The sequence below is a fragment of the Daucus carota genome, chromosome 2, assembly GCF_001625215.2.
Source record: "Daucus carota subsp. sativus chromosome 2, DH1 v3.0, whole genome shotgun sequence".
Lineage (NCBI taxonomy): Eukaryota > Viridiplantae > Streptophyta > Magnoliopsida > Apiales > Apiaceae > Daucus > Daucus carota.
The window spans coordinates 46,878,117-46,894,785 of NC_030382.2; the positions used below are offsets into that span (position 1 = coordinate 46,878,117).

At 31.7% G+C, this 16,669-nt stretch overlaps 2 protein-coding genes and 1 non-coding gene across 4 annotated transcripts; 2 read left to right on the forward strand and 1 right to left on the reverse strand.

Annotated features, from left to right (window-relative positions):
* Positions 1 to 3,545: 3,545 nt before the first annotated feature.
* LOC108206464 (uncharacterized protein At4g28440) lies at positions 3,546 to 6,224 on the forward strand. Its single transcript, XM_017376771.2, has 3 exons — positions 3,546 to 3,675; positions 4,068 to 4,278; positions 5,778 to 6,224. Exons 2-3 carry the CDS (start codon positions 4,080 to 4,082, stop codon positions 5,966 to 5,968), a joined length of 390 nt encoding a protein of 129 aa, XP_017232260.1. The 5' UTR covers positions 3,546 to 3,675; positions 4,068 to 4,079; the 3' UTR covers positions 5,969 to 6,224.
* Positions 6,225 to 8,087: 1,863 nt separating this feature from the next.
* On the forward strand, positions 8,088 to 12,024 carry LOC108209704 (uncharacterized). 2 transcript variants are annotated; one of them, XM_017380758.2, is made up of 2 exons: positions 8,088 to 9,934; positions 11,641 to 12,024. In XM_017380758.2, the coding sequence occupies exons 1-2, from the start codon at positions 8,199 to 8,201 to the stop codon at positions 11,645 to 11,647; spliced, it is 1,743 nt and encodes a 580-aa protein (XP_017236247.1). In that variant the 5' UTR covers positions 8,088 to 8,198; the 3' UTR covers positions 11,648 to 12,024. The 2 variants fall into 2 exon arrangements, with proteins under 2 accessions (XP_017236247.1, XP_017236248.1); XM_017380759.2 differs by lacking the exon at positions 11,641 to 12,024 and having other exon boundaries at positions 8,099 to 9,938.
* Positions 12,025 to 12,926: 902 nt separating this feature from the next.
* TRNAG-UCC (transfer RNA glycine (anticodon UCC)) lies at positions 12,927 to 12,998 on the reverse strand. Its single transcript has one exon. It is a non-coding gene; the product is annotated as a tRNA-Gly (tRNA).
* Positions 12,999 to 16,669: the final 3,671 nt, after the last annotated feature.

Here is a 16,669-nt window from a genome sequence, read left to right on the forward strand (position 1 = left end):
ATTGTGTTTGACAGAATGGCCACTTAAAAAAAATTTATGCCAATTATAATTTTTTTTATTTGTGATATGTTTAACGGGAAGATGACTCAAAATAATTTTTATGCTATTATAATACGGATTCATATCAAAATTTATCACGCCGCCGCGAAGCGTATATATATATAAAGGAGAATGCGGTCGTCTCTAGAATTGCTCGATTTAGTCTTCTAATTTTTCTTAAATTTCAGATAGAAAATATAGTTATAATTCAAAAAATCATGTTTAAGAATTCTAAAGGTGATACAATTCTTTTTTTATTGAATTCTAAATATGATACCATTCTTTTCTTTTTTATTTAATATTTTTATTGAAATCTAAAGATGACACAATTCTTTTCTTATTTAATAATCCTAAAAGAATTAGGATTATTCTTTTCTTTTTTATTTGATATTTCTTATTGAATTCTAAAGATGACACAATTCTTTTCTTATTTAGTAATCCTAAAAGAAATAGGATTATGTTTAAAAAATCAGGTTCAAAGATTCCAAAAGTTAATACAATTCTTTTCCTTTTGGATTATAAAGATAATGCAATTCTTTTCTTATTTAGTTATCCTAAAAAGAGTAGGATTATATTTATTTAAACTAACAGTCACATATAAAATACAATTTATATTTAAGATTTGTAAGGTAATACGTACAATTTTTATTATTAATTTAGTCTTATAATTTTTTTTTTAAATTTCGTACAGAAAATAAAGGATTGTAAAGATAATAATCATTAAAAAACACTAATAGCAAAAAAATTGTAAAATAGGATATATAAAATAGGAAATATATATTGATTTTATAATAATGTAGATGATTCTTGATTAGTATTGCGTTTGACGGGCGCGGGAGACGGCCCAAACCAATTTTTATTTAAATAATAATAAATTTTCTATTAGTATTATGTTTGACGGAAAGGTGGCTAATATAATTTTTTATCTATGTTATAATATTTGTTTTTTAAAACGGTACCACAATTCAAAATAATTTTTATCCAATTATAGTTATAATTTAAAAAATCAACTTGAAGGATTCCAAAAGTTAATACAATTTTTTTTTTCGAATTCTAGAGGTAATACAATTTTTTTATTATTTAGGAATGCGAAAAGTAATATGATTATATATATATTTAAACTAATAATCATAGATAAAATACAATTTATATTTCAGATTTGTAAGGTAATACGTACAATTTTTATTTCCGATTTAGTCTTATAATTTTCTTAAATTTCGAATAGAAAATAAAGGATTGTAAAGATAATAATCATTAAAAAACTAATACCAAAAATATTAGAACCATAAAAGAATAATAATTTTAAACTAATAAAAGGAGTCAAAAAATAAAAATAATTAACATATAAAATAATACATATAAAATAGGAATCATATATTGATTTTATGATAATGTTAATTAGTATTGTGTTTGACGGGTACGGGAGGCGGCCCAAACTAATTTTTGTCTAAATAGTAATAAATTTTCTATTAGTATTATGTTTGATGAGAAAGTGGCTAAAATAATTTTTTATCTATGTTATAATATATATTTTTGTTAAAACGGGACCACAGTTCAAAATAGTTTTTGTCCAATTATAATCTTTAATTTTAACATAATTAGAATAATTTTTATTAGTATGTGTTTGACAGTAAGGCAACTCAAACTAATATCTAAATTATAATGTTTTGTTATTGGTATTGTGTTTGACAAGAGAGCGGCTCAAACTAATTTTGATCTAAATTTTAGTATATAATTTTATCATAAAAACAATAATTATGGATTAATATTGTCTTTGACGGGAAGGAGGTTCAAACTAATTTTATTATTAGTATTGGGTTTGAAAGGATGGCCACTTAAACAAATATTAATACCAATTATAATATTTTTTATTTGTGATATGTTTAACGGAAAGATGACTCAAAATAATTTTTATGTTATTATAATACTGATTCATATCAAAATTTATCACGCCGCCGCGAAGCGCGGCTTTTTTCACTAGTTTACTTATATAAAGGAGAAGCGAGGGGCGTGTAGGTGGCGCCTCTCACATCGCTCCGTTCTATTTTTTTAATTTTTTGGAATTTTCGGATGAAAAATATCAAAAATAAAAACTACTTTTTTAGTTTCACATATATTAGAAGCAAGTTTCAGAATCTGATTTTGTTTTAGATTATTTATGGAATATATCAGAAAACTACCTTTTTTAGTTTCGAGTATATTGGAAGCAGGTTTCAAAATCTGATTTTGTTTTAGATTATTTATGGAATATAGCAGCTTGAAAGTTTTAATCTGATTTTGTTTCAGATTATTTAATTATGGAAATGAGTATCACACAAGTCTCTCTCTGCACCTATAAATACCCCTATAAGTTGTAGGGTTTTGGATCATCTAAACACAACATACTCTCTCTCAATACTACAAACCAACTTCTCTCTGGTGATAGTTCACTTGCTCGATTTCTAACTTGATGGTGCCGTTCTTCTGCTGCAACAATAAGTGGAGGCTGTTTATACGGTATTAAAAAAATATAAAAAAAATTAAAGGTTGTTTCAAGCAGGGTAGTTATAGACCGCTATGCGGGAGTCGACAAATTCAAACACCCGAGAAGAATACAGTCTTGACATGATTTTGATGGATGATATCAATAAATTAACTATTGGTGATGTATGTTTGTTGGCTATTCTTTTATAATATTTGTTTTGTTCATCGGACATGTTTGTTGTTGTTAATTTTTATATGATTTACTTTGTATATAGGAAAATATTATTCATGCACTATCTGTTTGCTCCGTTCAAGCAACTTTTAAGTGAAGGCTGTTTATACAATTTAAGAAAAATAAAGATGTTACAAGCAAGATAGTTATAGACCGCTATCTCGCGGATTTAAGTTAGATGTTTTTGTGCACAATCAATCCAAAAAAATTGAAGTAAAGTGACAATGTAAGAACATGATCACTTTTCAAAAAAAAATATAAATAAAATTAAGATTCGTCATGCTTTAAAGTTTAAATTGTTAATTACTTGTAAAAACTTATTTTCATTTTTTCACCATGAATTATAGTCCGATTTTGCAATTTTATATATTAGTATTGGTATTACATCAAGATTTGTATAATATAAAATTTATTTCATCTTACAAATATTAATTTTTAATCATTAATATACTTTTTATAGACAGCCATAAAATTATTGCATTCTACAAATATTAATATTGAATCATTAATATAATTTTTATAGGCCGCCGCAACGCGCGCCTTCTCAACTAGTTATATATAATTTATTCATTTTAAGATCATATCTCATATTGATTTTATTTAAATTCTAGATAAATTGTCTGAGAATTGATGCAAAGTATTCGGGATTCAAGCACAATAATTGGTTAGTTTTAATATAAAAATAATTAATGATACAAAAATATATGATAGTAATAATTTTAACAATAATTTTAATCAATATAAATCAATAAATTATTTTCAAATTGGATATGATATTTTTTAATAAAAATAAGGTTTAAAATGGCACTTGGCCTCGTCAAGTCAAAACATACATCTGCAAAGCATATACTCCTATAGAACAAGACCGAAAACATACGAATCCCAACTTGTACAGCGGCTTTATCAACACAGATCTCAAACTAGTCTTCCTCAGTTTCCAGGTGAATCTCTATCTCCTTCCTGATTTTCTTAATATTAATTACTCTTATTAAAATCATATATCGGTTCGTTTACTAAATAACTATGATTGTATCGGGTAATCTCCAAATCAAACATTGTAAATTGTTTTGGATTATAAAACGCATCTATGTCTAATCCGAGCAAATTGGTCATGATTTAGTTTGTGTAGTATGAATGTAAGCTCTTGATTTCAGATCTTTACGATTCATAGCATTCAAATTGTATATATTCAATTTGTTTTGTCTTGTTAATTATCTAGAATTTGCAAGTTTTTTTTTCTGAATATGATTGATTTTACTGGATTCGTATGTCTGTTTGTTGATGTTTATTTGTATTGGGTATATTTTGATATGGGTTATTGTTTGTTGTGAAGGTTTCTAATAAAATGGCAGAGGAAAAGAAACAACCTGTCTTCTCTAAGGTTGCGGAACTTCGACCTGGTAATTATGGGCTCAATCTCACTGTCAAGGTCGTTAGCACAAAGGTTGTAGCGCAAAGAGGCCAGGGACGGCAGATGCGTCTTGTTGAATGCTTGGTGGGTGATGAAACTGGAATGATAATCTTCACAGCTAGAAACGATCAAGGTACGGGTTCATCTCTTAATATTATAGCGGATACTTGTGAAAATTTCTATTTGTGCATTGTATTTCTTCTCTTTTGTTGTGTAATAATTAGATCACTTTTGTAGTAGATATCAACTCAGAGTTCCTAAGAGCAAGTCCAATAGGTGTGCTAAATCAAGTCTTAAATCCAAAAATAGGGAATATGGGATAAAATTGCACTCCAACACTATGCTAGTGATGTGCTAAATCACTAGCACAAGCATCTCCTTCCCTATTTTTAGAATATGCTAGCCACTTCTAAACTATTTTTAACATTAAAATATTCATTTCCCTCTCTCCTCCACATCATTTCCTTCTCTTTTTTCCCTCTCTCCTCAACTATTTAATATTATTATAATAATAGGGAATGGATATAGGGAATACTATTGGAGCTCATGTGCTAAATCTTGTGCTAAATCACTAAGACATATTATTTTATAATATTTTTAGGGAACCTCTTAGCATAGTGTTGGACTTGCTCTAAGCAGTGATATGAATGATTGATTTGGTAAGGATGTTTATTTTAACACTCTCGCTCTCGAATATGGGACACGAAGGAATGCTGGCTGTACTTTATGTGTTTGCATAGTCAAGAATTGCTTGCTAGTTCATAGATGTTATGGTTATTTTATAAAGTGACAGTACTTGACGAATAAAATTAAGAGAGTTACTTGGCAGTAATAAAACTCAGAGAGTTGGTCATTCATTGGCTTATTGATATCATTACATATGTAATAATCATTTTTATTTAGGTTCATAGTGTTGCAATGATGTAGGACCTCTCCAGTTTGCTGGTATATAGTATGGCTTGTGGAATAAGGTTTTCTAAATGAAGTGAGGTTTTTAGTCTATGCATTTGCAAGTTATTACAGGGAAAACAAAGATGGGAGATGGGTAACTATGAGTTTCAGTGAAGATAAATTATTACTCCCTCCATCCCATTTTAAGTGTCCACTTTGCAATTTTCACACATATTAAGAAACAATTAATGTAATGTTTTTATCATCATCTTTCACAACTAATCAGCTTAGTTTTCATACATATTAATTACGTATCTCATTAATTATTGTGTATTGGACCTCCTCTCACTTCAAATTACACTATACATTTATAATGCTTCTAAATATATTTATGAGAGGTTGTTGGTTGTATTTAATACTATATTAGAAATAGTATAAATTTTACATGGGTTAAAGAGTATGACACATATTTTGGGATTTTTTTTTTGACAAAGTGGACATTTAAAATGGGATGGAGGGAGTAGTTTTGTTTCTTGATGGTTTTAATAGATAAGTATATGTTTTTTCTTTGCATACTTGAGTGTTTGTATCGTATATTGTGAGAATATATTTTGGATAACAGGGAACAATAAGATTGAATTGTGTGCTTAGGGACTGCAGCTTTTCTCAATGGCCGGAATGATTTTATAAGTTCTTACTAGCATTATAGGCTCTCATTTTTCTCATTTTCATGATGTCCAGTTGACTTGGTGAAAGAAGGTGCCACTATAATTTTGCGTAATGCAAAAATTGACATGTTCAAAGGCTCAATGAGGCTTGCTGTGGACAAATGGGGTCGTGTTGAGGGCACCGAAGATGCCACCTTTGCTGTGAAAGAAGAGAGCAATTTGTCCCTGATCGAATTTGAGATAGTGAATGTTGTTGAAGAGTGACTCTCCAGCAATGCTGCCTGCTTAATAATGAGTTTAGAAAGATTTTCCTTTTTTTGTAAGCAGTTGTTTGGTCTGACATCTGTATTTTCAACTTTAAGATAAAAAAGTTTGTGTTTAACATGTACTTTTTTAAAAGAGATGGTACTATGGTTGTGAACTTGACCATAGAAAACGGTAGAGTGCCCTAGTGTGTGTTACAATACAGCTGGTTTTTACTGAGCTCAATGAAATTTCTTTGCTGATTGAGCATACTTAAGTTGGGGTTCTCGTGATCGGAGAGTAATTTAGGGGGTGGACACGGTTCTACACTTAATTTCTCATATTTGATGCTATAGACTAGAGTTATGCCCTGATGCAAATTCACCAACTAAAATAGGCAATGGTTGAGTTGGAAAAATTGTGAAGCTGAGGAAATTCTAGCTCTTTCGATGCATGGGATGAACTTTGGTTTTTGTGATCACCATCTTAAATTTTGATGTCCATTAAGTCACAACCTAGAATAAATAGCCTTTATTATCACTTATACAGTTACATGAGGAGTTTCTATCTTTAAGTACCACAACGCCAATCGACTTCGCCAAGCACGACAACGCCAATCTAATGTTCAGATCTACTTCCTCCGTCCCCTTTTACATGTTCATTTTGCTTTTCGAGGAGTCAAATTGACCAATTTTTGACTAAACATTACGAATTATCTACTTATTATTTTTAAAATCTGAAAGTTACATATTAAAGTAGACTAAATATACTTTCTAATGGTATAATTTTTAATATTTTTCACAATTATCTGATACATGTAAAATTCAGTCAAAATTCAGTCAATTTGACTGGTCAAAAGTCAAAATGGACATGTAAAAGGGGACGGAGGGAGTAATAAATCTCTGTCAGGACTCTCTATCGTTAAGCACTATCACTAAAGACGACAACTCCAATCTTCTCTATCGTTGAGCACTATCGTTAAAGACGACAACTTCAATCTTTAAATATTATTGTTAAGCACGAAAACGCCAATCGAATGTTCGAATAAAATAAATAAATGTTTTGAAAATAACCTTGTATCAAAATTAATACTCCCTCGGTCCCCCTGAGTAGTATACATTGTGAGACGGAGACACGACACAGACTTTAATGCTCCTGCAAAGTGTAGTTGTGCAATCTATTTTTAAAATTTTTCTTTTCTGAATTAAAGTTTGGATGTTATATTTTTATACAGAAAAAGAAAATCTCAAAAATAAGTTACGGAACTATATTTTATAAGAGCATTGAAATGCGTGTCGAGTAGTTAAAAATAAACGTTTATAATTAAATGGGACAGAGGGAGTAACTAACAACAAAGATAAAATTAAAATCAAAGTAATTATTTTGTCAATATCATTAAAAAAACATTTTATAATTTATATATACTATAAAATTAAAATTCTAACCTCATCATCAATTCAATAATTAGATAACAAAAAATATACTTTTAAACATTAATTCTCGAATTGTTATCAGTATGATTAGATTATGATCTACACCGAAAAAAAAAAATTAAAAATATATTTATCTTAAATTTTAAATTAAATATGATAATAAACTTAAAAAAATATTGATAAACTAAAAAAAATAGAATAAAACAATAAACAAACTCGTTAATCTGGTACATTGTATTTCCGAAATAAAATTGAGAGGGGTATATTGGATTGGGATTTTAAAGCATTTTTTTGCATTCATGACATCCGAGTGTATTCGATTGGGATTGTTTAAAATCCATTAAAATCTTGAGGTATTTAATTGGGATTTCAAATTATGCTATAAAATCTGGTGGTATTCAATTGGGATTTTAAATTATGCTTTAAAATCCGATGGTATTCAATTGGGATTGTTTAAAATCCATTAAAATCTGATGGTATTCAAATAATGGATTTTGTGACATTTTTCAGTGTATTTTAAGTTTTTTGAAATCCCATCAAAATCAATGGGATTTTGAAGCATTGTACCTAAATCCCATCAACTCCACGACATCTTATCAAGAATCCGCACAAAATCAAAATCCCATACAATCCATTAAAATTAAAATCTATAGACTAAAATCAATCCATTAAAATCCCAATCGAATACACGCCTTGAATTTTAAACACAAGAAGATATAACAACATATTGGCGGTGACAGTAACAGGCGATAAACAATCCTAAATCTAAATCCTAGGGTTTCACTCTCGCGCTCTCTCTCGATCTCTCTCCTCTCTCCATGGATCTCCTAAAATCTTACACAGAGCCCAACGACGACAACGGCAACAATTCAGACGACTCAAGCCCTGATTCCTCCCCGATCCGATTCTCCATCCGTCCCAAATCCGCCGCCCCTCAAGTCGACGACACCAGCCTCGCTCTCTCCATCTCCTCCAACCCCCAATCCACCAAGCCCCTCGACCCGACCCAACACGTCGTCAATTACAATCCTACTTACGACCAGCTGTGGGCCCCAATTGTGGGTCCTGCTCATCCGTATGCTAAAGATGGGATTGCTCAGGGGATGCGTAATCATAAGCTAGGGTTTGTTGAAGACGCTGCGATTGAGCCGTTTCTTTTCGATGAGCAGTACAATACTTTTTATAAGTACGGGTATGCTGCTGATCCGTCGGGTGGGATTGGGAGTAATTATGTGGGGGATTTGGATGCGGTGAAGCAGAATAATGCGATTTCGGTTTATAATATTCCGCAACGGGAGCAGAAGAAGAGGAAGCTGGAGAAGAAGAAGGAAGCGCAGGAGGATAATGAGGGAGGGAATGTTGGTGAGGGGGTTGATGATCCGTCGACGGATGAGTGGTTGAAGAAGAATAGGAAGAGTCCGTGGTCGGGGAAGAAGGGGGAATTGCAGACTGAATTGACGGAGGAGCAGAAGAAGTATGCGGAAGAGTATGCCAAGAAGAAAGGGGAGGAGAAGGATGGGAAGAAGGATAAGGCTGAGGTTGTGGCGGATAAGAGTACTTTTCATGGCAAGGAAGATAGGGATTATCAAGGAAGGTCTTGGATTGCGCCGCCTAAGGATGCCAAAGCGAGTAATGAGCATTGTTATATTCCGAAACGACTGGTTCATACTTGGAGTGGACATACCAAGGGAGTTTCGGCGATTAGGTTTTTTCCAAAGTATGGTCATTTGATTTTGTCGGCTGGAATGGATAGTAAGGTGAAGATTTGGGATGTGTTTAATTCGGGGAAGTGTATGAGGACTTATATGGGGCATTCAAAAGCTGTTAGGGATATTTCGTTTTGTAATGATGGGAGCAAGTTTTTGACTGCTAGTTATGATAAGAATATCAAGTATTGGGATACGGAAACAGGGCAGGTGATATCTACGTTTTCGACTGGGAAGATTCCGTATGTTGTGAAGCTTAATCCCGATGATGATAAGCAGAATATTCTTCTGGCGGGTATGAGTGATAAGAAGATTGTTCAGTGGGATATGAATAGTGGACAGATTACTCAGGAGTATGATCAGCATTTGGGGGCTGTTAATACCATCACCTTTGTTGACAATAACAGAAGATTTGTCACTTCGAGTGATGACAAGTCTCTTCGTGTTTGGGAATATGGAATCCCTGTGGTCATTAAATACATTAGTGAACCTCACATGCATTCTATGCCTTCCATTTCTTTACACCCAAATACCAATTGGCTTGCAGCACAGAGTTTAGACAACCAAATTCTTATCTATAGCACCAGAGAAAGATTTCAGCTGAATAAGAAAAAGAGGTTTGCAGGGCATGTCATTGCTGGGTATGCTTGTCAAGTCAATTTTTCACCAGATGGACGTTTTGTCATGTCAGGAGATGGTGAGGGCAAATGCTGGTTTTGGGATTGGAAAAGTTGCAAAGTCTTTAAATCTTTCAAGTGCCATGAGGGAGTTACTATCGGTTGTGAATGGCATCCTTTGGAGCAAAGTAAGGTTGCTACTTGTGGATGGGATGGCTTAATTAAGTACTGGTAAGATACTCAAAATTTCTACTCACTTATATACAGTTTATATGTTGGCCTTGCTTTGTGTTATTTGGATTGTCAGAGATTTGTATAATTGTCTCATTGCTGTGTGTGTGTGTGTTCCCTATAAATTATGATAGATCACTATGTTCCTGGTTACAATCCTCATGGGCTCCCACTAAATTGTCATATTCATCTATTGCTTCAGTAGATTTAGCTTACTCGTAACTTGGTAGAGTAAATTACAGGGTACTACTAAGTGCTTGTTAAGCATACAAATTCAAAGATACTTTACTTTTTGTATGAACTACTATAGGCTATAGCTACCTACTCTAGACGAATTTGGAAACTGGTATTAGAAAACTAAATACAGTCATTTGTAGGCAGTTTAGTGGGACTTTGTAGATGCATTTGTCATATGATTGAACATTTCTTCTTCGTGCTGTCCCTGTTTATAATAATAAGCTGAAATATATATATATTGTTTAAATTTCATGAAAGCAAAATTCATCTATGATTTTTTTAAAATTTAACAGAAAGAAGAAAAATTTATACACCAAAGTGGAATAAGTATTAAGTATTAACTATAAAATAAAGTGGATTAAGTATTAACTATTGAAGCAGCAGGCCTGAGTTATAACATGCAATTTTCTTCATATAAGATAGTATAATGGCCCTGATGTCCTATTTAGCTATAGGTCCTAGCAGTTTGTGGTGGTTACTAGGTATGCATACCTTAGACTCTGTCTAGGCAAAGGCCTCTGTGTTACCCAAGAAAGAATATGAAAAAACGCATATTCAAAAGGTAGATATCAGAATCTTTTGGTATTGTGTACTTTCGCGTCATATGTATAATATATGGATTAAACATTGTAAATATTATTGATGTAATATTACCTTTTTGGCTAATAATAGTTCCTTAATGCTCTAATTACTATAAAGCTTTTATTAATTTTGATTTTTAACCGTAATCTTACTTTTGAAGCTTTAAAATCTGTCAACTTTTAAAAATAGTGGAGGATCGAGGAATCAAATAGATGACCTAGGTTATGATTACAGGGGAGGGCCACCTTACCACTAGGGTGAACCCTCAGTATCCATTACTTATAATTATAAGATGAAGATATTATTAAAGAACAAGGTGGCTTAGAATATGAAAGCAAGAAAATACAAAAAGTTTTTAGTATTTAATAGTGTCCAAAACTTTTATACTTGTGAAGTACAGTATTTATGAAAACTTTGAATGTCAACATTTGTTTATAATAAATTTGATTATAAAATTGTTAGATTACAAAATAATTGAAAAAGTATATATTTAGTGTAAAAAATATACTGTATTAAATTAGTGTTCATGTTACAAATGAATATTAACCAAACACGTTTGTCTACTTCGTGAGGTTTGGTTTTTGATTTGAAATGTTAAATTTTCATTTTTTGTACAAAAGTGTAAGGTGCATAACAGCAAGAAAGTATACAATTACCAGTAGAATATCAGGGCACTAGCAGATAATAAGCATGCTGTACAATAAAGAGTGGTAGTAAACATTTGCAGTTACTACTATTTTGCTTGTCTTTCCATTCAACAATGTTGTAGTTTTTCTGGTTTTATTTTAGAAAACTAAACTTAAGTTTTGTACTTCGGATTTGTGGTACATGTTTTCAAGGAGTTTAAAGCATTTTCTAAGGCTAATAATTATACTTTATGCTTTCAGGGACTGACCGCTTCATTATAGACACAGCTGGGGGGTTGATGATGGCTGACAGATGAGATCATTACACAGTCGGAGCAAACCATTAGTTATTGATATCGAATGACTCGTGAAGTCAAGCAATTAGTATATCTGTTGCTGTGGATCTCTAAATGAAATTTAAGGGACCTATGCAAAACTATCAACCATGAAAAATTTGTGAGGAACCTTGATTAGAATCTCAACTGAATGTGTCCGTGTAATTGTATAATGAATTCCAGCATGTATGAGGAACCTTTAAGAGAAATGTTTTTAAGACATACACAGTTAACTTTGTTTCAGTCAGTTTTGTAATTTTAACTTTTTAATCAGATCAGTTATGAGAATTTCTTGAGAGATTTTAGTACATACTTTTCGTTGCTGAATGATATTAGAACATACTTGCCCACATTTTCCTTTAAACTGTTAATCCTGGTACATGAATTGGCAAGGGAAAAATATTGTTCATAGCTACATGCTGAACAATACAAGTAGAGGCTTTAGCAATTAAGGCGTATATGTGTACTTCAACCTCTTGTTTCCTGGTGTATATTTCCTGTCATTACTATATTCAATAGAAGGAACATAACTGGTATATCTGCTCAGATGTTCACGAGTATGAATGTATGATTGTTGTTGTCTATATCTAAAGATTATGCATTCACGCTCCAGTTTAAACATGGATTGTGGACGCATCTTTCTAGCATTTCGTCGTACTTTAAACATAGATCGCACTTGGTCGTACTTAAACATTAGAGTGCAGTTTAAACATAGATCGGGGAGTCCCAGACGGGGACACATCTTCCAATGCAGCACATGGACTCGCATTGGAGATGATCTTACAACCAAATGATCCCTTCATCTTTGTCATCCTGATTCCTGCGTCAATGTTTTCAGTATGGAATGTCTGTTGTAGCTTGTATGCATGTCATCCTCTATTTTGTCCATAACAGTATGGCTTTTTGGGTGTCAGTTTGTATCCATGGAACTACGGAAGCTTACGTTTATTCGTACATTGAGTATAGCCTGTTTGTTTAGTTTATAACAAGCTATTGGAGTCTATGCAATTGTCTTGACAACAGGTGTTTGATCAGCTTTCGTTTGTCATACTATTTAAAGTTAAAAATTATAAAAATGTGCTTTTAATATGGAAAAGGCGTGTTTGCATCTGCTCTAAACTAGTGTTCGCATCTGTTCTAAAGAATCTAAAGTCTAAACTATGATGATTCATGCTTAAAGCGGAAAAAATCAAAAGGTTTAAAATTGCAAAATGCGTTTGCCGGGAGTCGAACCCGGGTCTATTGCTTGGAAGGCAATTATCCTAACCGTTGGACTACAAACGCTAGATGATTAAAATGTTCTTAAGTACTGCAAATTGCTTATCAACTGTACAAGGTTCTTTTTGGTGTATTGCTTGCGGGAGTTGGTGACAGGTTAGCATAAGTCTTCGACTACTACAATTTACAACATCTTGTTTTAAGAGCATCTCCAATAGTCTCTTAAATCACTCTTAAATATAATATAAAATATTAACTCTTAATGATTTAATGTGAGTTTAACACCAACAACACCTTTTATGTTCACTCCTCATTTTGTTTTGTATTATTAAAAACAAGTCATGTGCATAAAAGTACAAAAGAAAATGGATGGAGAGAGAATGAGTGCTTACAAATTTATTATAAAATATTAGTTAAGAGTGACTAGTAGTTCTTACAATTGAGGAAAAAGAAGAGAAATTTAGGGAATTTAAGAGTGACTAAAATTCTATTGGAGCAAGCAAAATTACAATGTTCTTAAAATTTCAATTTAAGAGCCACTATAGAGAGGTTATCGGAGATGCTCTAAGTTATAGGATGTTCTATTCATCTTTGTTCATTCGTCTTATTGGCATTTTTACGCCATTAATTACATTACTCAGCAGTCATCACCATAAGTCCATAAGATTGAAATAATTCAACATGCGACTAAACATCCTGTCGCTGCATTTCATAGTTGATGGTGTTCTTGTTTTGTGTTGTTATAAATACAACTTAAATTTCAAAAGCCTTTTGGAATGTTTAGCGATTAGCCCTGCAAGCACCACTTGAATGTGAAGTGTCTGTAGTACTGACTGCTAAGCACTGTGCACTCAACTCCTCAAGCATCTTATTCTGTTTCAGCATCTAGAATAATACAGAACGCAAAAGCCTTTTATGCTCATCTTTGCAACTTAAAACTACTGCTCCTTCCGAGCAAATGAGAAGTATACGAGGAGTGGCACGGAAGTTATGAAATGTATATCAAGGCCGGAGTGGTGGTAATTATTGCAAGAGTTCGCTTTTCGCAACTAAATATTGTTCATTTTTCGGAGTACTCCATTTACGACATGTTTATAACTGGTATCCGACAAGTAGATAGCTGGGGTATAGTTCGTCCGACCTTTTGAAAACTAGGCTATCAATGTTACTTATGTGTTAAGGTCAATTGTGATATAACTGTATTCAAGTATGTGGTACAATTTGGATTGATTAGGATATATTTGATTTCATCATTCTTACATTCAAGAATTTTTAAAATTGTATTTGTTACACAGTCAAGATACAAATTATTTTATTTTTTACACCTGGCTGTATCTCCCGTTCTGGATTGTCCCAGCATAGTTTTATTTTGATTAATGAAATATCCTATATTTATTTGGCAAAAAAAAGGAGAAATAAGAAAATTGGGTGAAGTTGGTGGAAGTATTATTTAATGTACAAATTAAGTGTAGTTTGGGTAAAATGATGTGACCAACTAATATTTAATGTATAAGAGAATCTCCCATCGACTATTAAACATGTTCTTAGCTCTGAATTTAAAGAGAAAATCAAGAATTAGTGCTTCAATTGCCTCTTAGAGCATCTCCAACCGTGTTGACTATAATCGTTGGCTAAATTGGACTTGTAAGACATTATGTAAAATTTGCTGAACCTGTAATACATTTTGCTTCAGTGGTATTGGCTATACTGGTTGGCTATAATTTAAAAATAGTATGTTATTAATATTTTAAATTGTTAAAATAGAATATATCAGTTTAATATGGTAATAAATGATGTGCAATCTTCCTACAGATTTCTTACAGACCTGTAGAGGTTCGACAAATTTAGCCATCCATAAGAGGTTGGCTAAAATTATAGACAACAGGTTCACGTGGTTGGAGTGCTATTTTTTCAGGACGTTGGCTATATTTTTTTAATTTTGGAATGCCAACTCATTTTATAGCCAAGAGCTTTGTATGGTTGGAGATGCTCTTAGAGCATCTCCAACGGCGTTGGCTATAATCGTTGGCTAAATGAAACCTGTAAGACATTATGTAAAATTTGCTTCAATGGAACCTGTAAGACATTTTGCTTCAATGGTATTGGCTATATTGGTTGGTTATAATTTAAAAATAGTATGTTATTAATATTTTAAATTGTTAAAATAGAATATATCAGTTCAATATGGTAATAAAATTATGTGCAATCTTTCTACAGATTTCTTACAAACGTGCAGAGGTTCGACAAATTTAGTCATTATAAGAGGTTGGCTAAATTTATAGACAACAGCTGAGTAGGGTTGGAGTTGGGTTTTTCGAGCTGTTGGCTAAACTTTTTTTATTTTAAGTATGACAACTCACCTTTTAGCCAAGGGTTTTTAATGGTTGGAGATACTCTTACAAACTCTTTAAAATTTTAGTGTTTACTCACTCCTCTCTTTTTAAAGTGCATGTAATTAAAATTTTATTATTTTTTAAATATATATAATTATGAGATGTCTTGCAGAAATTGTATAAAAAATGAATGAGACGGACGGAATAATTATGAATTTATCTTTATATTTTGAAGCTGGTCTCAATCACTTGTAACTGCTTACAGCAGTATTGTTGCTTTAAATGTTTGACAAAAACCAGATCCAATCTTATCTAGCTGGCTTTGGATCATCATTTCTAATTGCCAGAATGTGTATGTGATGCCTTCAAGATTTGTCTTCATGAACATAGATTTTACTATGTGGGTGTTTGGCGGGGCTTTTAAGCCCCGCTTCTGGACTTTTAAGTTAGAAGCACTTATTCGTACCGTTTGTGTAAAAAGTCGAGAAGCACTTATAAAAATCTACGATTCCTAGCTTTTGTTTCACGACTTCTACTTTTTTCCCAAACACTTTTATCACTTATAAGCATTAACTAACTTCTAACTTCTACTTCACTTTTTTATTTTAAGCAAGAAGCACTTATTTTAAGCTCACCCAAACGGCCCCATATATAATGGATGTTTGACTATACTTATTTTAAGTATTTTCGAGTTTCTTTTTTAAATTGTTTTTTTTTTACTAGTGTCTGTCAAAAGAAGTAGAGATGTAATTTTTTGAATTTTTAAGTTGGAAGCTAAAAGTCAGAAATACTAGTTTTTCTTTTTTTTTTTTTGTCTTTTTTAGTGATTTACATTTTATTATGAAGTTTTTAAGATTTTAATATGTAATGAACTTATTTATTAATAATTTTTTTATGTTAATATTTAATTTTTTTAATTTATAAATTTTAATTTAAATTGATCCGAGCTAGTGACCCAAAATGGCATTTGACTTCGTTTTACTTGTCTAATAATAAAATAAAATATGTTATCTATATTTAAGAATTATGTGAGTTTTAGATATATATATATTTATAATGTGAATAGATTATAGAAGTTACAAATTAATACATTTAATATATTATATTTAAGAATTATGTGAGTTTTAGATATATATATATTGATAATGTGAATAGATTATAGAAGTTACAAATCAATACATTTAATATATTAATAGTAATATTAATTTAGGCCGTTATGATGTTGAGGAGTGATTGAGACCGTTTGAGTTTAACTTAAAATAAGCGCTCCTCCTTTAAATTAAAGGATCAGGATAAATCTAGTATTATCAACTTTTTATGAATACTTTTTGACGTACGAATAAATAATTCTAATTTATAAGTCCATAAGTACGTCTTTGAAACCGGGCAATCAACCCCGTTTCG

Coding starts and splice junctions, on each gene's coding strand:
- LOC108206464 (XM_017376771.2), top strand. CDS start 4,080: ATGGCAGAGGAAAAGAAACAACCTGTCTTCTCTAAGGTTGCGGAACTT. Junction 4,279..5,777: donor CACAGCTAGAAACGATCAAG/GTACGGGTTCAT, acceptor CATGATGTCCAG/TTGACTTGGTGAAAGAAGGT.
- LOC108209704 (XM_017380758.2), top strand. CDS start 8,199: ATGGATCTCCTAAAATCTTACACAGAGCCCAACGACGACAACGGCAAC.